The sequence below is a fragment of the Ptychodera flava genome, chromosome 3, assembly GCF_041260155.1.
Source record: "Ptychodera flava strain L36383 chromosome 3, AS_Pfla_20210202, whole genome shotgun sequence".
NCBI classification, from domain to species: domain Eukaryota; kingdom Metazoa; phylum Hemichordata; class Enteropneusta; family Ptychoderidae; genus Ptychodera; species Ptychodera flava.
The window spans coordinates 10,178,336-10,201,887 of NC_091930.1; the positions used below are offsets into that span (position 1 = coordinate 10,178,336).

Below are 23,552 nucleotides of genomic sequence, written 5' to 3' on the forward strand. Positions count from 1 at the left end.
TGCGACCATTTTGTTACGATTTTTTTCATGTCCTGAACCATAACTCAGACATGTATCAAGCGAATTCATTCAAAAGTATTTTTATCACAGACCTAATGAAGAGGACTCTATCCTCTTTGAGGACCTGCAATCAAAGTACCGATTAACAAGTGGGGACTGTGTCATCAACGATGACTTGTTTTAGTCACCTCAAATTACCTGAATGTAATGTACTTACTTTGGCTTGTTATTCTCGACAGAAGAGTTTGAAGCATTCTTCCAACTTTGGTCAGTATCTGCCCTTGCTTCGTCGTCCTTGTCTTCGGGCAGGTGACCTGTAGCGAATGCGGAAGGACCCATGGCATGAACGTTTGCAATGGAGGCGTCGGTCTCAGCAGCAATTCGCTGACGATCACCGTCAGTGTATTCATCGGCACTTCCATTGCCACTACTGTCAGTACTTCCCCTTCGACTGTGATGCTGTGTACTCGACATGGTGCCAATTAATTCTGGAAAATTCTTTGAACGGTGCGACACTGTGGTGAGCAACTATGTAGTGTTCTTGCTCGTAGAGAAGTGGACGGGTTTAAATACGTCACCTGAAGTTAATATTTATACAATATTATGACTGGTATAAGAGATAACATTTAGAATGACCTCATGGTCGTCACAGCATCAAAAAGGTCAGACTTGGTCAAATATTATTTCGGGGTAACGTCAAATGTATCAAATAAAAATTCACTTCCAATTTTAAATAAAACTATTATAAGAAAGATAGTGCAAGTATAGTGCCGTGTAGTCGCTCTGCTTTCGCAATACCACCTTGTTCTGTTATAATCGGACAGCTTGTTACTCATCCGAATCGCTTTTTATGACAGTCTATGCAATGCTTTACTTCTTCGACAAGCGCCTATCTTTGTAGCGCTGTATATCGATGTCAAACGTATTTGAAGCAGACGACATTGAAGTGGCAAATAGTTTACTAATGGACAAACAAACACATAAAAATAATAGGATAAAAATGGCGTAAATAAGCGAACAAAATTCGTAACGGCGTCTAGCACAATCAAAATGCACACCTTGGAAATAAGGTGATGCTGCAGCAACTGCTGCCACTGATGATGATGATGATGATGAAAATGGTAGTGGCAGTGAGAAAGTTTGCTGCCCTTGTTACAGGTTTTACTTTACGGATATAGTGATGGCCATGGTAGACAAGAGGGTGGATTAGAGTGGAAGATCTCCCCATATTGAATGTTCTCGCTCGCCGTAAGTAACAAGTGAAGTTGGCCTTGGGAAACAATATGCTTTTATGTTGACAAAAAATGTTCAAAATTAACCACAAATTCCGAAACTCTTCATTCTCTTCAAATTATCGTCGCGGATTGCTGAATCAAATGGCTAACGAAATTGACAGAATACTTGTCTTGTGAATAGCTTTTCTCCCTGGCTTATGTCGGGGCGTTGAGGGTATGAAAACTTTCCCAAATATTCATTTATTTGTCATAATATTTCCGATATGTCTTGTCATTTAGACAGAAGGCCCGCAGTTATTACATTTGAGCGATGTTAAACAGAAAATCGAAGGTCCCGGCATTGCTTTTTGGCTTGTTTTTTTGTCATAAAATAATGAATTGCCTTGCAGGAATGTGTGTCTCTGATCGATAAGGAATATTCTTTTCACCTCAGTTCAGGTTTCGATAAAGAAGAGAAAACTAGACAAATACTAGACCCACTGTTCCGCATCATACCGGTTTTCCTGTTGTTATTATTTACGATGTGCAGTATCGTGACTATTCTATCAGTGTACTTATGAATTTTCTCGCAGACTTGGGTTTCAAAAAATTAGAACACTTTGTTGAATTATAGATTATAGGTACTCTGTTAAGAATTGTAATCATATGATCTTATGAAGAACGTAAATTAGTATGTAGGACAGTCTTAGGTTAGTCGTCAGGAGAATCTTTCTGACGACAAGGCATTCTTTGTTTGTCCCAAGACAAGAGTCATCATTCTTCAACCGAGCTCGGATATTCACCTGGCCAACGACAATAAATCCGCAGAATCAAACGTATTCCTTCGTTTCGTTCAATCAAACTTTCACACAAGTTTAATTATAAATTGCAAACTACGATTAAAGAAACAAACATACGAGAACAGTATGTGTTTAAGAAACAACAAACAACTTGAGACAAAGTCATAAACAAAATGTAATATAGAGTCAAATACAATTGTAATACAGTTTATTAGTGTAATTTTTCTTCAATTTTTTCAGTCTACATAGAAATTAATTTGCCTTAAAGTAAACGAACCGCCAAACAAGTAAATGATGTCCTATTCCGAGGATGCACTGAACAAGGATACGTATTACGGCCGTCATTGTAAAAAAATTCAAGCGAAAATAAAAGAAAAAATAAACAAACAAAACCGGGCCGGCATTTTAGTCATTCTTAAATCATCATAGCATGTACATATTGTAACTAAAGTTTGGTAAGCCTTAGCTCTATATGCCATTTGCGGCCTGCCATTGTAAATGTAACTCGTGAAAATAACCTACATTCGGTTGATGTCCAAACTAGAAGTGCAATTAAAGATTTAAAATTCTCCAACAGTTCAAACGTCTTTATTTACTGTTAAAATCCTACATGTTTAATTACAGCGAATGTTTTTACATAGTGCGCAAACCAAGGCAATTGAATATGTTCGATTGATATAATTGGTTAGCATAACATTTTTATGCTTAAGGTAGTGTGAACCACGAAAGAAAAAGCTTAAACTTTTGCTCAAATTTTCCTTAAGAATCTTTCAACCATTCTCTTTCAAAATCAAGAATAAAAATCGGGAGTCACCGTGCTAATTTTGGTACTGTTACTAGGCAAGAATTGTGTACCCTTTATATTCATATGTATTTACTGTTACGTATCTAATAATTACGGACTCATATTAGTTTTAGTTATAGGTCAATCACCTTGCACCTAAACGGACTTCAATATGAGCACAGTTCAAGGAGTATCAGTGATTCAGCAAACTTTTTTTTCTTGCTGGAGATATCTTGCTTTTAATAGAAAGTATATATTAAGGAAAAATCAAGGACATTTACAAAACCGGCTTTAATCAAGTGCGAACCAATCACTCGATGTAATTTTGAGACCCTAACATTGAATGGAAATGTATTTTAATCTGTGCCCAATGGACGACCATTTTCGTAAATCATCACGATTTGATTTTAATTTCCCTCATTAAGGGAGAATGTCTGCTGGCTACGTGCACGTTACTTTATGGTGAAATCAAGCCAATAAACACTCCTCAAACCAGTCTAAACCCTCGTGAGCCTCTGCTCTGTTGATCGCTAAGTACCTCATCGCTCGAGTTCCTCATGTAGACGATATGTCAGTATCAGCACTAGAGAAACAAATAACCCAAGATTTACCGATATTTACAATTCAAAATGACCGCTATCCCTGAGTTAACTCTTTGGAGAAATAACATTTTCGGATTTCGGAAATTAAGCCGGTAAAAAGTTTTTTACACCAAGATCTTTGAAATGAACATCACAAGTGGTATATCAGAAAAGAAAAGTTTAAGAGTCCGAATATCTGTCCCGAGGCGCATTCATCCTAATACACATTCATACAATATGCATAATGAATACTATTATATTGCACTTTGGTTGATTGTTTTAAAATTTCTCAAGCTGTGAGTATTCATGTGAAATAGGAACTCACTACACACAAAGAGCTACCTGTATTTCGTGGTCCTCAGCTTTATCTACGCACGGTTCCCACAACAGCATTGCAATGCAAACTATAAGTAGGGCCTATAAATCATATACAAGCTGATAGAGTCAACAAACTATTGGCACATAGCTCTGTTGATCACTAAATCAGTTGACCCTGTGTAGAGTTGGATTATTGCCAATGGCGACGTGCACAGCAACATACATCTTCTCCTTATGAACACTTAATTAAGTATTTTCGATAGAACTAGGGGACTGGTCAGTTTCTTCGGCCTGCGGGCGGCAGTTATTTTTTGCAGACATCAAAAAGTTGTTTACACGCATCCTCACGGTAATGATTTAAAAACCTGGTGATTCCCCCCATCCCGCCCTATTACCAACTATCGAAGACAGGGTGAGCCCAAAATGTTGAAAATTTGTGAAAGAGCTCCTTATAAACTAATCCGTTAATCTCCCTCCCTCCCTCCCTCCCTCTCTCTCTCTCTCTCTCTCTCTCTCTCTCTCTCTCTCTCTCTCTCTCTCTCTCTCTCTCTCCCATGTACACACAATTATGCGTCAGTATCTTACCCTCAAACGAGCACACTGACCCCGATCATTGCCAGAACATAGTAACCCCCATCCTCCTGGCCATAGAAACTGACCGGTCCCTAAGCCATGAATGAACTAAACTTGGATTTATATTCACATTGTAAAGGTAGCATGAGCTGAGTCAGGCTTCGCAGATATCGATCACGTCAAAAGACGACAATGTGTGGTTGTAAATTTACGTTATTTTTGCAGACATCAAAAAGTTGTTTACACGCATCCTCACGGTAATGATTTAAAAACCTGGTGATTCCCCCCATCCCGCCCTATTACCAACTATCGAAGACAGGGTGAGCCAAAATGTTGAAAATTTGTGAAAGAGCTCCTTATAAACTAATCCGTTAATCTCCCTCCCTCCCTCCCTCCCTCCCTCCCTCTCTCTCTCTCTCTCTCTCTCTCTCTCTCTCTCTCTCTATCTCTCTCTCTCTCTCTCTCTCTCTCTCTCTCTCTCTCTCTCTCTCTCTCTCTCCCATGTACACACAATTATGCGTCAGTATCTTACCCTCAAACGAGCACACTGACCCCGATCATTGCCAGAACATAGTAACCCCCATCCTCCTGGCCATAGAAACTGACCGGTCCTAAGCCATGAATGAACTAAACTTGGATTTATATTCACATTGTAAGGTAGCATGAGCTGAGTCAGGCTTCGCAGATATCGATCACGTCAAAAAGACGACAATGTGTGGTTGTAAATTTACGTTGTTAACGGATTTCTATTGCCTCTCATATAAATCCAAATAATGTCATAAAAAAGTAGTTTGTAGCGTTGACTTAGCAAGCCGGTCGGTACGTACAATTCCGCTAAACAGCCCACTGTTAAAACATGAAAGACAAGGCATCGTCAAAGAATGGTTATATGCAAATTGTGAGGTTCGGTATTGTGATAACGCTGTTTGTCAGTGAGCTAGGTATTCTTGGCCACAGTTTTATTTCCATGTTATCAGTACCCTACTTTAGGGGCACCGGTCATGTGAGGTCATGAGATAAGGTATGTTTGCGTTGACGTCATTCTGGGTGATACAGTCTCTGCTTCCACTCAGCTGCACTACAGTATCGTGAAGGGCGTACACCGTAGTGTAAACAACTGCACTTTGTAAGCTACATTCTCGAGTCACGACTTCTAGGCTAGGGACACTCAGATTTTGTTAACATCACCCATAGCTTGTAGATGCAGAAAACATCTAGCCCACAATGCTGGATAATCGTATGCATTATCAGTCATGACCTCAGGGTATGAAGTCACAAAGTTCACTGGTATTGACAAAGCTATGATATATAATTAAGCAATAATTTACCCCTCCGGCCCAAATTGGGCGAAAGGAAACTTTCCACAACATATGATAATCCGTAGCTGCAGTAATTGTAGCTTTGGTGGGCTGCAAGTGCTTGGGCCACTGTCGTATTCGTCGCGCGAGCCGCATGACAGTGGCCCAAGCCGCAGGGCCCAGCCCACCCAGTCTATTGAAACTCCTGGAGTTATAAAATTGTGAGAAAAAATGTAGCACACAGTGTAGTTTATTAACATGAATGAATACAAATCAATGCAGGCAACGATCAATTAATGAAATTTTGTTCAATGTTGTATCATTGTCCGGTATTATTGATACCAGAAATATAATAATGTATCCAGAAATACCAAGTTTACAAATATAATGTAAATAAATTTTGCATCTACTTGAATGTGTTAGTGTAGGAAAGCCTAAATATAAATATTTTATTGAGATTATTTGTTGCCTGGTATGCTTTTTGCAATACATGGTGGCGAATAAATGAATAAAAGTCAAAGTGCGGACGTTTTACTAGCCATAGTTACATGATCTTCACCCATGACCGCAGACACAATAGACACAACCTAGATGCTAGGGAACAAGAGCGTGACAGGGCCCTTACGTATACAACTTACGATCGAGGTCTGGCCAGACGGAGGCGTGCCCTGGCTGCGTTCGTGCGAACACCAAGTGAAGACTGATTTCTATAATTGTTCATCATCGGCCGTTTTCATTATATTTCGCTTCAGTCCAACACTAAGCTAAGAGTCCATCTTGCCAGCAAAGTCAATCAGCCTATGTTTGGTATATTTAATATATTAGTATTATGTTTGGCTGTTTATTTAAAGTGTTGATAAGCCATGGCATTCACACGAGCATACACAAACACAGCCAGACCGAACCGTACACATTCAAGCTACCCTTTCTGAAGAACAAACTTCAGTGGAGCAACATGGTAACACTGTGACATACATGTACAATCTATCAATCACTCCACACGTTTCACCGACCAAAATTATTTTTAAGCGACTAATTAAAAAAACTCTGTGTTCGAAACGTAGCGTCAAAGGATTGCAATGTCATATGAGTCTCTCCTCTCCAGTGCGGGTTCAGAGTAGGACGCGTAGATACCGAGTACGTCTCGCCATGGCAAATCAACACTTTACATAAAACAGCCAGACATAATTTACATTATACACAATATCATTCATCAAATGGAAACAACTAAGATATAAACGATATGTGGAAGTTGCTTTCCCTTTATTGCCACGGGATGAACGACCAAAGCAAAGGGTCAAAAAATGAGCTAACTGCCCTTACTTCTCAGGAGTATGATTTCTCGCATAAGGGAGCCGTCATTATTTACGGCCTGGGGGATCGGAGGAATTTCATCGGATACTCCGAAATTTTGAGAAACCGCCCCCCTGCCAACCATGGGACTGATTTGCTTAATCAAAACACTTCAAAAAAGTCCCCGCTGCCTAAAGAAATATTAAAATCTTAGAGTCTGAATATCAGTCTTCGAGGCAAATTCTACCTTAACATAATACCATCACATATCTTCCAAGAAGAATATTTTGGCTCTAACACTAGATAAGATATCCGCAAGAATGTGTTTCGTGTTGTTCTGATCGTAATTTGAACGATTTAATCTCATTTTCGTACAATTTTGTTCACAGCGCCAGTCACGTAGAATCTGATGATGCTGTCAGCTTTCGATTTGAATAAAATAGCTTATTAGCTTGTTTCTCATCTCAATATGTTGAATACAATTATCTCCTCATTGTTCTCATGGCAACCGTACATCTCGACAATCAAACGACGGTGACATAAATCTGACGTCTGTAAATTTAATCATTGAAATGTAACCTGGTCCGAATAAGTCGAAGCCTCACATACCGTAGATTATAGACTGACCAATCAAAACATTCACAAAACATGCAGACGATCAGAAAAAGTGACAAAGGCGTCTTCTATATCGCTAAGTTGACGATAACTTTATTCCGTTCATGATGCAAAGAAGACCGTTTAACTTCCTGATAAAATTGCCTCATCGTAATAGACAACACGTTCTTGCCTGTCAACTTGTGGTTTCTCACTCTGATATAGGAAAAATTCAACATGATTATAATTAATTACAGAAGTGGAACTTTATTGGTACTAATACTGTTAGATGTATATAATCTACAAACCAAACATTACAGTTTTTGAAAAACATAGTCATAAATAAGAATCCGTGATTTGTGTGATCAAATTATGTTGGTCGTTTGTCATAATTGAACAGTCAAATGCCCACACTGGTTAAGAGGACCTTTCTACAAATTTTCCACAAGTATGCCAAACTATTTTACAAAGACGGTTAGGCCTATTACTAAATTCGAAATAAGGTTTATTTTGAAAATAAAAGATGACAGGCATTGCTATTGAATTTAGGAATCTAATTATTCATTTAAGTAAGGCACGTATATTCGAAGTACACAATGATGTAAATTAGAAGTATTAAAATTTTCTGGCAGTTTCTTGAGAAAGTTCACCGTTTACCGAACAAACATTCGTGATATATTGAAAAAACGATACGATTGTCTTACAAATTTCAATCAAAAGATCACTATGATTAGGTCTTGTCTTAAGTCAGTTCAAGATTTCTGTATCAATGTCTAGAATAACTGATAATGTTAATCATACTATCATTATCTAAAAGAAAAAAATAAATAATTATGAACAATAACTTACAATTTCCTCTAGCACGTAAAATTCTTGATCCTCTATAAGCTTATCTAACATGCAATGTTAAATGGTGCCAACAAAGTGTGATTTGTAACATAGAAATTTTGAACTATAAAATGGAAATAATACAGTAGCAATCCGATTTAATGTCGGTTAGTTAGTTCAATTTTATTTACGACAGGCAAGAGTCACGTCTTCATGACGTCATGCTCTATTTCGTCACGTGAAAAGGTTTCGTTTTTCGGATATCGTCTCTGGATTAGCGCTAGCTTCGATCCGGAAATGAGACAAACCTACGAAAGAGAACAGAAACATTAAGCGTAGGAAACCAAAATATTTAGAATCTCAGATCCTCCGTACCTCAGCTCCCATTACGGCTGCCATACTGATATGCAGACGAACATACAGCAACGTTGACAGACGGACAGACTTTAGTAGACAGGATATGAAAGGGAGACAGACAGACAGACAGACAGACAGACAGACAGACAGACAGACAGACAGACAGACAGACAGACTGATGATGCTGAGATACATAATGAGATAGCTACAATGAATATTTACAGAAACACATCCGTGGACGTAATATATAGATAGATAGATGGATAGATAGATCAGTATCTATCCATCCATCTTTCCATCTATACATCCATCTACGAACAGCCACCCAGCCATCGAGCCATCAATCTATCCCTCCATCCATCCATAGGCCTATATACATACGTACCTATATAAATACATATTTCTGAACTGTTTTTGAAATAGCAGTAATACATACAGTAAGCAGTTGTGTGCCCCTTAATCTATAGGCTTACCAATTACCTGCAACAGCTCCCTGAAATGTTGCTACATTTATTCCAGCCTCATTCTGTGCCCAATTTCGTCGATGATCGAAATAACAGTCTCTCTCGTCCGGTCCACCAACAAGTCCACCGTAAAGTACGTTGCGGTTTGGATTGGGCGAATCACGCTCTGCACTACCACACGATACAGACTCTAAAGGGCACGAGCTGATAGAGAGAAAAAAAGAACCAGGTCCGGTAAATAGCTGTGTCGCTTGTATCTCTTGGAGAAGACCAAATAGTTTTTCCAGTCGTTAAATTTGACGCTGTTTCTTGTTTTGTGTTAAAATGACGATTTTTTTGCTTATTTTCATTTTCTAAAACTACATCCTTGAGCTGTAAGGTTTACGAATAGGTAAAACATGATGGTCCACTTCAAGGTATGTGGTAAGAATGAAGTTTAATGTACTCTACCAAAGGTCAGCATTTTCCTTAGTTAATTAGGGAGTCTTTAAGCTCATTGATAGAATACATAGCTTGAGTAGAACAGAGATAGTCGTTTCTGTTCGTCTCCAAGTGATTTTTGCCTGGTAAACATAAGTCGTTCAAAGTATCTTGTTTCGAAAATGACCCGTTATGAAAGCATATTGAAAAGAAAACTGGCAAGTATTGCTGTAACAACAATATTTCCATATCTCGAATTATATCATTCGACGTTCACATTACTCACTTGGCTCTGTGGTGCGGGCGAAGAGGAGGATACCGTCCGAAGCTGGTCAGGTAACTTCTGCCACCGTCTCCCAGCATGTAATGGATTTGACTCCTGGCAAACTTGAAGTTTTCTTCGCTCTTAATTCCGTATTTGGCGGCTACAAGAGTCAGGAAACTGATATCCTCTGAAGTTTAATAGGAATTGAAGAAGAAATTAAATTCCAACTACAAGGAGTATTTTAATCGAAAGTCAGGATATATATATATATATATATATATATATATATATATATATATATATATATATATATATATATATATAAATATATATATATAATATATAGTGGTGAATGAAAAGTGACCCATGCGGGACTCGAACCCACACCCCCGTAGACATTACGGATGCTCTACCAACTGAGCTAATGGATCAGTCGGTCCAATGTGGCGGTCCTGACTCTTAGATGGGGCTTTTCATTCGTTGTGCGTTGATGGTGAGTAAGGCGGCTAAACTCATCACCTAACCATGCAACCTAAGGATCCCGCGGGATTCTACAGGGCCTCGCACACAAGTCACCAACTTAGGAATCAGTTATTGGTAGTGAGGATCAATCTTATGAATGATGCAAAGCCAGAGAAGGGTAAATTTGAAATGACTCACCATACGATTTTTTTTTTATATGAAATATAGTGGTGAATGAAAAGTGACCCATGCGGGACTCGAACCCACACCCCGTAGACATTACGGATGCTCTACCAACTGAGCTAATGGATCAGTCGGTCCAATGTGGGCGGTCCTGACTCTTAGATGGGGCTTTTCATTCGTTGTGCGTTGATGGTGAGTAAGGCGGCTAAACTCATCACCTAACCTTTCAACCTAAGGATCCCGCGGGATTCTACAGGGCCTCGCACACAAGTCACCAACTTAGGAATATATATATATATATATATATATATATATATATATATATATATATATATATATATATATATATATATATATATATATATATATATATACAGCACTAACTATGACATCTAAGGTTCAAAGCGAATTTTTCTCATATGCCATAATTGCCATCATACTCAATGTCGCGGAGACTATCAATTTTATTATCATGTCTATTGTCAGCATCAAACAACCATGGCAATTCACATATCAGCTCGTTTCATGGGCCGATTCCAAGTGTATATAGCGAGGCCCTTGCTCGTGTACACAATCCAGTCAGGTCCCCACCTTGCTAAGCCATTCTCGAACGAATCTAAGTACGGTGAGTCGTTGGTGGCGATATACATCATTAGCTGCAATGAAATAAAAATTCCTTGCGGACAAGTGATAAAATAATAAAACAAAATTCTGCAGTAAAATACGTTTGAGTTCCCGCAAACCAATTTTGGAAATTATGATAGACAAGTAGGGGACTTTTTATTTCATTATTGTGGGGGTGATTTTTTTACAAATTCGCTCAAATTCGTATGACTCTGCTTTAATCCAAAGAATCTCCTTGCCAACATGCTACAGATGTTGTAAGTTGGCTTCTCCGGCGGTCACCTTACTTTGCAACCTGTTGATGTTACAAACATAAAGTGATCATGATCAAAGGGTATATTCTACACCAGACCATAATCTTGTAGCCAGTTTAGCGTCTGGGCGACAAGTTCATTTGCTAATTCAATATGCAATATTACAATGCACGTGTGAAAAATAACGCAGCGGCCACGATTACACACAATATATTATGTCTATCCATCGTTATTCAGCGGCTTACCTGAAGACCGTTTTGAACTCTGTTACGAGAAAACAGGGGACTCTTGTTGGACATTGCGTACTGGTCATAGTAACTTTTAGCCGTGTCAAAGTAGTGAGTCTTGTTGGTAGCCCCAGGTACATCCACAGAGCTGCGTTCGTGAGGTCGTCTTCGTAATCCCCGCTCCTGATGTCGGTGGAGGTTTTTTCAATATCTTTAGGTGAACGAAGTCAAAGGATGTTGATATTCATCATATTCTTTTGTTAAAAAATCTATGGATTGTTTACATATTTCGATCAGCTGATTTTCCAAGGACTACTCAAGATTTTCCACTCTGACAGCGGACTTTGACTTCCATTGATATGCTAATAAGAACGTCATGCGTTCGAACGTGAACAGAGAGAGGGCCGGTCAGAGTTCAGGCAGATACGGGTCATTTTATTGAATTACGCTCACCTTGGTTTATTTTGCCGTTCGAAGTCCCGACCGAAGTCGGGTCGTCGTAAGTTACCCATTTCGCTGCCAGGTGGCCCACAGCTATCCATCGCGGGGTTGACCTTTTGATGACCACATAGACGCACGCTACCCGCCACAGATAGCTGCGTTTCCAAAGCTAGCTGAAACGTAACAGCGAAGGGTTTAAAATGCTACCGTCAAAGCACATCTAACAACCCAAAGGTTTGAGTTATATTGCAGCTTATCCAGGCACTGGCACTTATATTTATACGTCAAAATGTAGCTATGGATATTCAGCCTAACACTGCTCTTGGTAGCCTGCGTGTGGTTGTGAACGGGATTTTTTGGTAACCTGTGCATCATCATCATGGCTAACGGCTTCACTGTGACGCTGATCCTTTGTTGTTGTATCGGCGACGGCAGGACAATACGTTGATTTTGACACGGCGGATTCAATTTCAGTGCGCTTCTCGGCCGTGTTCTCCATGTTGGGTTGCCAAGAAGTGTCCTTTGATTGACACTCTGAATCATTTTTTTCACGGACTTGTGGAGCAAAGTTGAAAGAAAGTAGAGGTGTTTGCTTCGACGCCATGCTGCATGTGTGCTTTCATCAAATTTTGGGAACAGTGAGACACGATGACGATGCACGGTTGGCATTTAATTTGTGGCAACATTTCTGTTATTCACTCATTTTGTGTAGCAAGTTTCAGGAACTATCGCTCGCCTGAAAATTAGCAACGTAGTTCAGTGGTTTCGAAAACATTTTACTCTTTTCCTTTGCGTTTAAAAAACGCATTACAATGAAAAAAAATGCGTTGAGTACTAGTCAATTTCAATGCGTAATACACGCATTTTTTGCGTAAACCACGCATTTTTTGCGTAAACGCAAACACTGTTATACATACATACATACATACATACATACATACATACATACATACATACATACATACATACATACATACATACATACATACATACATACATACATACATACATACATACATACATACATACATACATACATACATACATACATACATACATACATACATACATACATACATACATACATACATACATACATACATACATACATACATACATACATACATACATACATACATACATACGCAGGCAGGCAGGCATTCATGCCTTCCTAGCAACCTAGCTATATCTACCTACATACATACTATTACATACATGTATATTTTCCTGGGTTGTGATGTATGCCAAGGTCAACAGCTACAGCTGTCCGTCAATATACTTTCTCGGCATTCCCTTTAAACCGTAGACAGTAGTTTTCTACTGTCTATGTTTAAACATTGTAACTGACAATACAGTACGAAATTGTACTTTTAGTATTTACTATTAGTTATTTATTTATTTTAGTAACAAATATCGCGGCAAAAGCTAAATGCCTGTTGCCCTTTTGTGCTCCAACTGCGTTCAGCAATGGAAGGCCCTTCAGTCACCGTACCTCATACACAATATTTCTAACGATATTTGTACTCCAGGGGCGGGGATTACGAAGACGAACTCACAAACGCCGCTCTCTGGATGTACCTGGCCACCAACGAGACGAGTTACCTGGACGACGCCAAAGAATTTTTCGATGAGTTTAACCTGAAGAAGACCGACGCCCTGTTCACGAGAAATAGGGTTACAATCGCCCTCCAGGTGAGTGGTATCGTAGGGGGCGCTAGTGATATGCCATGTGGAGAGTTTATAAATACAAAGGTGAAACCGACAAAGATGTTTGTATAAAGGTATTCGCAAGTAGATTCTTAGCGGGCTGTATCATCACCGGCGGGCAGAGAAATTTTACACCGCTGTGGAAAGCCTGGCGAGCGAGCATGGCGCAGTGTTGGTTGGTTACGTACATACGTTTCTGAAAAGAGAACGCAAAATGGTTCGGTTTGGAAAGGACTTTTGCGTATTATAAAATGGCAATTGTTGACTTTTTGTGGCAGGGAGTTTAATTGAAAGGGGGGACTTATAACTTGAACAGGAGAGAGCTGAATTGAGAGAGGGGAAAACTGGCAACTTGGAGGGAATATTTTTAAATCACATTGCAGAGGGGATCTCTCCAAGTCAAATCAGTTCGAAATATTTTGGAAAAGTAAATTCAATATGCGAACCATTGGTCAACAATTTTCAAAATGTACTGGAAAGTTTCACAAAGAAATATACACTGCACTCATACTTTTATTTTTCTATAGTTAATGATGTACCTGACCACGAACGACGATCAATACTTGTAACCATTTGTGGATGGCCTTTCCCGATGGGAACGAGATAAGTGTACTTACACCAGGAAGGGGCTGGCGATGTATACTTGGAACAGACCGATGAAAAGAGCCGGTATGTTGATTTGCTTATCGTTTTTTAGCCACCAAGGACGACTAGCACGTAACGACGATGACGACGATGACGACGATGACAATGGACATAATGATGGTTATGAGTACGATGACGACGACGACATCGACGGCGCCGACAACGATAATGATTAGGACGATGAAAACACATTGACTTTACAAGTGATATTCATGATGAGGAATGGAATAAGGATGACGATGATGATGAAATCGATGACGCCGCCAACGACGACGAAGATGGTCGGATGGCGCTCTTAGACAGATACTCGGCCTCTTAGAGTTTTAAAATGCTTTTCTGATCTACCATTTGTGGTGGTCTATTTTGAAGCTGTTAATGTAAATTAGGTTGTGTAATTTGGTTTATTTGGTACCAAATTGTGTCAGGTAATTCCTAATTTTTACTCCTGATTATAAAAGAAAACAGTGGATTATTTCTTTGAGGAAATTTTGAGTAAAGGTGTGTATTTCAGTTTCAAGGCTTGTACTACCTTAATTATGCCTTGTTGGAAACAGCGTATAATATTTTCAAATAAGTACACTCAACTTGAACTTAAAATTTGCACAAAGTGCTCGACGCATAGAGTTCTAGCATCACCACCATTTAAATGTACTCGGCCCTTCAATTCCAGCGGACATCAGCTTCCTGGCTCTGATTGCCGCTAAACACGGAATTCACACCAAAGAGTACTTGGACTTTGCACGTGGCCAAATCCACTACATGCTGGGTGATGGAGGTAGAAGCTACCTGACCGGCTTCGGACGATATCCCCCCATCCGACCGCATCACAGGGGCGCGTAAGTCCCAATATATTTGCTTATTCTTGAATGTGTTGAATAAATTTAACTTTCATATCGAACAAATATTGTAATGAAGCTTATATCTACTCAACAATCAGCGTACAATGCATGTAAAATGAGGAACAATGTGAAAAAAATTGAAAAAGTAAAATGTCATCAAAATCCTTATAAATAGTACGTTTCTATGTTAGAAATTTAATACAAGTTACCTCGATAAGCTATAGTCGCTTCACTGTTTAACAATAATTTACCATTAAAATATTTAAAGTTTTATTTAAATTGTCTATCGCAGTCTGTCTCTAATATCTCTCTGACTTATATTCTAGCTGTCAATCTGTCTTTCTATATGCTTCCTTCTAATTGTCCACTCACCTATACCAGACACACACACACACACACACACACACACACACACACACACACACACACTCACTCTCTCTCTCTCTCTCTCTCTCTCTCTCTCTCTCTCTCTCTCTCTCTCTCTCTCTCTCTCTCTCTCTCTCTCTCTCTCTCTCTGCGCGCATCGGCATCGGCCCGTATATTGTCGACATATCCACTAAATTGCTGTCGACTTTTGACATGTTTCCAGTAAATTGCTGTCGATTTCTTAAGCTTGCTTCATTGACCAATTACAGTCGCCATGTATTCCAATTAATACTGAAGTAAAGTGTGTAAAACACCAAAAGTGTTAAAATTCATTTCAATTTTTTTCCTAAAACGAAGATCCTGTCCCGATTTGCCCGCACTGTGTGGTAAGCAAGAACGCGATTCGCCTGACCCCAGTCCTCAGACGTTGTACGGAGGGTTGGTAGGCGGACCGGACGAGAGGGAATGCTATTTCGATCATCGAAGGAACTGGATTCAGAATGAAGCTGGTATTAACGTGGCGACGTTCCAAGGGGCGGTTGCAGGTACAGTGCGAATTGTATTCGCTCAACACTATCCAAAATTGCATTTTGAACGATTATGTAAAATGAATTTTGCGTGACGTCATCGAGGCCTGTCACGTATACTGTAATTGTATTAAAGTGGTACACGTCTTGAAATTGAAAGACTCATATAATGTTTGCTCAAACTTTCCTCAAAGAAACTTTCCAAATTCCGAATAAAACATTGGAGCAACCGTTGCTAGTTTTGGTACTATCGAAACAAATTACCCAAAATTTCCCGGCATAGGGAAATTCCAAATGGCTGCAACCCATGTGTCCAACGAGCTTCTAAATGGGGCCCCAAAAGTGGTTGAGGGGAAAAGTATTGTAACGGTTTAAGAGTCGAAATATCTGTCTCCTAGGGGCATTCTATTTATTCTAATTTATACACACTTTGTTCAATAAGTTCTCGTATTTCGTCTCGTTCGCTGTCTCTTCTTTACTGTGACATGCGCCCTCAACCGTCTATTTAAAGCGTACAGGCGGCGCATTGCGACACGTAGCTTTTCTTCGATAGTCTTTTCGGTTAGATAAACAACGGTAGGCAAGGCAAACAATCTTGTAGTCGATTAGGCTCTGATAGCTGATGTAATACCGTGCATGTGGTCTTATCATTAGGCCATTTAAAGAATTTTTTTTGTTTGCCGTCCTTGAAATTTTTGAAAAACCTACCAGCCAGCCAGGGAAAAAAAACAACACAGACAAAAAACACAAGTGTATTTACATAAGCTCAATTTTTATTTGGTTTCTTTTTGGAAAATTAATATTTTAATTGCAATAGTGTTAACATTGTGTTTGTTTTCTTAATTTTGTCTGAAAACCTACCAGCACGCGGACGGCAAACAAAGAATGTTATTCAAAGCGTCTTAGTTGGTTGTCGGCCACTTCAGATAATCATATTTCAATATTGGCTCATTGAAAACACATGTATGTTAATCTCGCACGACAGAAGCCTTCGTAGTTGATTCGTTGCTATGTACTTTTGAATGACTAGGATCCATTACACGTAATTTGTTGGTTCACGGATTGATTCTGAATGTGTCTTTTTTCACAGGCTTGTCTCACTTCAGGAAGCAAAGCGATGGAACTCAATAAGGCGAGTGACACGATGGAGTGGACGAGCTCGCTGAGGACGAATAAATTGTAACTTTCCGTTTTACCGCATTTCACCCTCAATGACGTCGGACCACGCGTTCCAAATAATAATATTCGCTTAAAATACCCGTTGTTGTCTATCTTCCTGTTCTATACAAATTGTGTAGACGCATATAACCAGATTAAGAGTGTGATACCTTATTTCACGATGTGTGAAAATTTATTATTTCAGTCGCTTGATGGCGCTGTGGAATGACAGCACGCGGTGACAGCCCGTAGGTAGTCGACCGTTAAGTAACTGTTGTGTTATTTTTTGCGCTGTAATCCACTGCACTTCAATTTTTTTGAACAATACACGAATAAAAATCTAACAAAGCAAAATACTTAAATCAGTTATCGTGCCAATACCTTCTGTGACATAAGAATACCCTATTGGGCAATAATAATGTTCTTCTTCTGCGAGATCTTTTGAGTCACGTGTGGTGTACATACTGTCATGTAAGAAACAGAGGAATTTTGTCACGGGTGTTGTTTCTCGAAAATTGTTCACATAGAAATATTATCAAGTTATACGTGGCTTCTTAATGCAATGCGCCCTCATCGCCATGTAAAACTCTATTGACAGTTATTCCAGTCTGAAGGTAAGCCTTTTCTTCCACGAAAGATATAGGACAATAAGTGTCCTGTTTTCCTCATTCGAGTCAGTGACCTAGCTCATGATTCTTATCGCTAGGGTATATATCGATTAGAAAACTTTTTTTCGTGGCATAAGTACTTCAATTTATCTTATGCTTGATTTCACAAAGTAAAATGTATTCATCGATCACAATGGTATTAAAATCCGATGTGGAGATGGGTTGACCTTTTACAGGAATGTAATGTTGTCTTTAATTTCCGAAGTCCTTCCCTCATTACGGAGGACCGTGGAAATCAAGATTTTAAGTCCACAACACGACTGGGTAAACCACCCATCTCTACCATGGATTCGAGTCATATTGGAGGGGTCGTCGGAACCACGCCTGTAAGACTTTCTTGTTGACAAACAATGTAGTTCCTACACGATATCTAGATGCATCACGTCAAAATAGAGGCAACATTTAAATCTTTAGGTGTACATTACAACAAACATGTTTTAACATTAATCAATCGCCAATGTACCTTGGATACTGTGTTCACATTAGTCGTATGGGTCCCGTACGACCTTGAGCGCAGTTACGACGACAGACTCCCTTTTTAATCAGTAGAATGCAAATTATGATTCGTAATCATTGTTTCAGTATGCTTATAAAGTAACGATGAGTCATTATCAACGGAGAATACTAATTTGACAGAAATCATGCACCACTAGGACAATTACTGCTTCTTGGACTGGTAAACGTGTCATAAGGTGAATGTCGTTGGGATTCGGTACAACACATGCCGATCAGCTACGCACTGAAGCAAAACATATACCTGAAAAAATAGCATTAAGCGAGATGCCATTTTATATATCATACCAGTATATTGGTCGCGCAAATACTGCCGATCCGATTGGTCGAGACGACGTGAAAATAATCGTGCTATATTGGCGATGTAATACGGTTAGAACACGAGGAATAGTGACTGCATATACGCCTCATGTCAGACTTTAAAATTGCTAGTAATAACAATAAACCACCGCGGCAACGGGTATACAACTCGATTTCGACCATTTCACTCCGTACACGTATATGCATTCACTATCGCTCGTGCACATATGTCGTGAACTGGTCAAATCTCGTGGTATACCGTCGATGGGTGTGGCTTATTGCTTAATTAAAGCACAAGTACTACGCCGACATTGACTTCTTTCCTCAGTGGAATACCTGTCAGTATTTTCACTGGTTATCACTGTCATGCTTTCACAAATAAACACAGTGAAGGCACCTCAAAATATTCGTTCCCTTTTACCTACAAAATAGCAATCCGTGATGTATTCGTAGGACATCAAGTTAACTTCTGTAATTCTTTAAATAGATTTAAAGACAACTTTGTGTTACTTTGTGATGGTGAACGTGATCATCTCTTTAGAATCATTCTGAGCTGTTGTGGTAACTTAGTGCGCTCAGTGCATTTCCACTGATAAAATCAAAATAGGTCATGATATTAGAGAGCGTTTCTGTGAAAACAATATATATTTCAAAGCCCCTACAATACTTTTCATTCGCCTTGTCATTGTAGCAAGGGGACACAATTTTCTTATAATTAAGCTTACTATAGCATTTTGGATAAAAACCCTAAAGGGATATACTTTAATTATATCATTACGTAGATCAAAGGATGAGCGTAACATATCTTTATGTTAAGGGTCATTTATGGAGGTATAGGCAACAGATACATCCTGTAAAAATTGCAAACATTCCATTGTTCATCAATTCTTAAACAACTATGTTGACAATACAACTGACCTGCCTACATATACTGACAACTTTCCATTTGACTTTCACAAAGTTTGTGAATGGGTTTTGAAGCAATAAAATGTCTTTATCAAAATCTGCTTATCATCTTCATGACATAACGGTGATCATTAAATGGATCTTTTGACACTGACACCATACGGTGCCATTGCGATATGTCCTTCCTTCTTGCATTGAAAATATAATGATAAAGACCATGACGTTGAAAGAGGAATCACCGTTATAATTATTCTTTGCTCATCAAAAACTGGTGTTTGGGTTAGGAGGTGATGTATACTTCCCCTGTACAAAATAGCAATGATATCTATACCTGAATACAAGAGGCAATAGCATAAAGAATAATTATTACAGACTGGGTGAATAAATAATCTTAAAGAAATCTTTGTATTGTGTAATCTTGTGTACACTCTGTAGATATATTAGATATATATGATAGATTCATTTCTTAATAGGAAGTTTTATGACACGCCACATGATCATTCCGTGTCCTGATTCGCCAGAATACGTCACGTGACGATAAAATAGATACGTCTAGTCCCCACAGAATCGACAAAAGTGACGTCAGAGGGTATTTTTTGAAAAGCTATTTCCCTAGGGAAATAGTTTTGACCAAATTTGGAAAAGTGCCCGGTCACGTGACCGTAGTGTCGTCTGCAGTTTTGCAACAATGGTTGGATAAGCGACGAGACTCTCTCTAAAACAGATTTTCTAACATTTTCCTACATTCCAACAGCGCAGGAACTTGAACAGCTCATCGACGAAAAAGATAAAGTGCAACTAAGCATGTTGCTGGGTATGCATAGACAATTTTTTGAAAGAAAATGATATCACGTACAACTGAAACCGCTGTGGAAACATCGCCTCCTAAACTTGTCACAATGGAATGTTGCGGTGAAAAATATCGAAACACTTTAAAAACTATGTATACTGACATAATACAACATAAGCGTGTGGTTTGTTATAAAACACCTATAATCTGGTCTTTGTTCGGGCTATAGTGCCCGTTTATTACCTTTCGTGGCCGTGTGTTACCAGAAACACATCGCTATACCCCTCGGCCCACGTCCTCGTGGATTAGCCATGTGTTTCTGGTAACACACTGCCACGAAGGGTAATAGACGGGTGCTATAGCCTTCATGACCAGGTAATAGGTATTTACTATTTAGAGAGATGGTGTTCTGGGTCTGTGTCCAAATAAATGAATTTCATGCTAACAATTTCAAGATTGACGTTCAAGGTCCCGAATATTGAAATTTGGCAATTTAATTTACATAAACCCACGTTTTCACAGTGTCTGCATTTACTATTTAATAATGGTAAGGTCATATTCACCCCCGCAAAATCAAAGAAGACACAAAGTGGCCAGCTAAAATGATTAACATTCCCAATTTTTATATTGTGTACGTTTAGGATGATAAAAACCCTATAATACTTACTGTATTAACATGGATTATTGTCTGTATTTTAGCTGAAGAGTGCATATACAGATGAATACAGTCAAGAATCCATTTTTTGTATTCAGCAAGCCTGTATTCATGTGGATTCATGTGAATTCACGTGTATTATACTATAATACAGGCGATTCATTAACGTGAATTAATCTGAATTATCGGGTTTTCATGCAGTGTTAGGATGTGAAAAACTCTATTTGAAATGGACGTTCTTGACTGTTTAATTTTGGCAGTTAAACTCTACGTCAGCATATATTTTTGATATGTAATGAACTTCCAACACTTGAAATAAAAATGATGGGTAATCGACAACACCTGCACAAAAATTACATCAATATAGAAAAAAGGAAGTTTACTCCCCTTCATACCGATGCACGTTACCGTTTCCTCATTTGCTCTTGTATAATGCAATTAATAATTCGACTGACATTTTAACGTTGAGGGCGCTATACTACGAAGCGCAGTTCCCGTCGACGGACGATGATAGAAAGCAAATCATTTCATCAATACAGGCATCTGATCAAACAAAGGGAACTCAAGGAAGTTTTATGATTTTTTGGTCGAAAGAACTGTCAGTCTCATTTCATTACACAGGGCAATTTATCAGCGTTATGGTGATCTTCTCCTGCCCACAGGTATCATAGATTGTGGGTACCAAAGGAAAGCTAGGATAAACATACACACATACTACATACATACATACATACATACATACATACATACAATACATACATACATACATACATACATACATACATACATACATACATACATACATACATACATTACATACATACATACATACATACATACATACATACATACATACATCGATACATACATACATACATCCATACATCCATACATCCATACATACATCCATACACACATACATACATACATACATACATACATACATACATACATACATACATACATACATACATACATACATACATACATACATACATACATACATACATACATACATACATACATACATACATACATACATACATACATACATACATACATACATACATACATACATACATACATACATACATACATACATACATACATATACATACATACATACATACATACATACATACATACATACATACATACATACATACATACATACATACATACATAGAAAAGATAATAGATAAATAAACTGAAAGTAAATATACAAACAAACATGCAAATAAAACAAATTAATAGAAATAAGAGGAAACAACAATTGAAGAAGAATTTGACCAATTGACTGAACACATGCAACATTTTCAAGATGCAACGACAGTATCACTACTCAATGTGAGTAGCGATACTGACGTTTTGACAGTCTAGATGAGGAATATCAAATTTGGATATAGTTGCATTTATAAGATAGAAAGTCAAATATACACAACTGTGAATAGGAAGTACAGTATAACAAATACAATTCCACACCCTGTCAAAATCAATGTTTCAGTTTACAAAAACATCCCAGGAATAAAAGGTGATTCTCCGTGTGTCTGAAGTCAGTACACTGTGGTCGAATACAAGTACATGTGTTTTCTGTCTTATCAATTTCTTGACTTGGCAAGTCTATACAGGTTTGTATTACAACAACTTTGACCAGCAGATTGGCAATAGCAGTTTATTGCCATGCCGTGGCTAAAGTTGGGTGCAATCTATGAGACATGGCTAAGCACATTGATCCATATACCGCATAAGCACAAAACATGTGATACTTGACACAACTTCGATCTATTTGAATAATACATTTATTGCACTATGTTTATGTGAAGTTTAAATTTCAATTGCCTTCAAATTAAAATTGGGAAGTATTCATCTATGAGACATAGCCTAGCCTCTACCTTATACATTAAAAGCCATTTGACACAAAACATACAATAGTTTACACAGATTATATTTACTCCATGATAGATCTGTACCAAAGTGACATCTATTTGAATAATACATTTATTGTACTATATTTATATGAAGCTTCAATTTCAAATGCCTTCAAATAAATTGGGAAGTGTCAACCTATGAGACATAGCTTCTCTCATACATTATACATTAAAAGCCATATGACACAAAACATAAAATAATTGACACATATTATACTCCATCATCCCCTGCTAGTACAAAAGTACATTTAGTACACTGTATTTAGTTGAATTTTCAATATCAACAGCCTCCGATAAATAAATTGTTGAGTGTTTAAAATTGAGACATGGGCTTAGCCAACAACTTATACTTTGGTCCATCTACCAGAATAATATATAGCACTTGACACAAATCATTTTTACTCTATGGTTGATCTTAATGAAAGTACAATCTATTTACAGAACTGTGGAAATCTTTACTGCATGGTGGGTGTATCTTAAGGAACAGCATATTTCAGAAATATAATTATTTTGAAGTTTGAATATTAAGTCTCATTATATATATATATATATATATATATATATATATAT

At 38.2% G+C, this 23,552-nt stretch overlaps 1 protein-coding gene across 1 annotated transcript; it reads left to right on the top strand.

Moving 5' to 3' along the window:
- The first annotated feature begins 13,515 nt into the window (after positions 1 to 13,515).
- Positions 13,516 to 17,670, top strand: LOC139129542 (uncharacterized). The gene is made up of 5 exons (XM_070695192.1): positions 13,516 to 13,672; positions 14,215 to 14,356; positions 15,003 to 15,168; positions 15,895 to 16,082; positions 17,155 to 17,670. The coding sequence occupies exons 2-5, from the start codon at positions 14,323 to 14,325 to the stop codon at positions 17,193 to 17,195; spliced, it is 429 nt and encodes a 142-aa protein (XP_070551293.1). The 5' UTR covers positions 13,516 to 13,672; positions 14,215 to 14,322; the 3' UTR covers positions 17,196 to 17,670.
- The last annotated feature ends 5,882 nt before the right edge of the window (positions 17,671 to 23,552 follow it).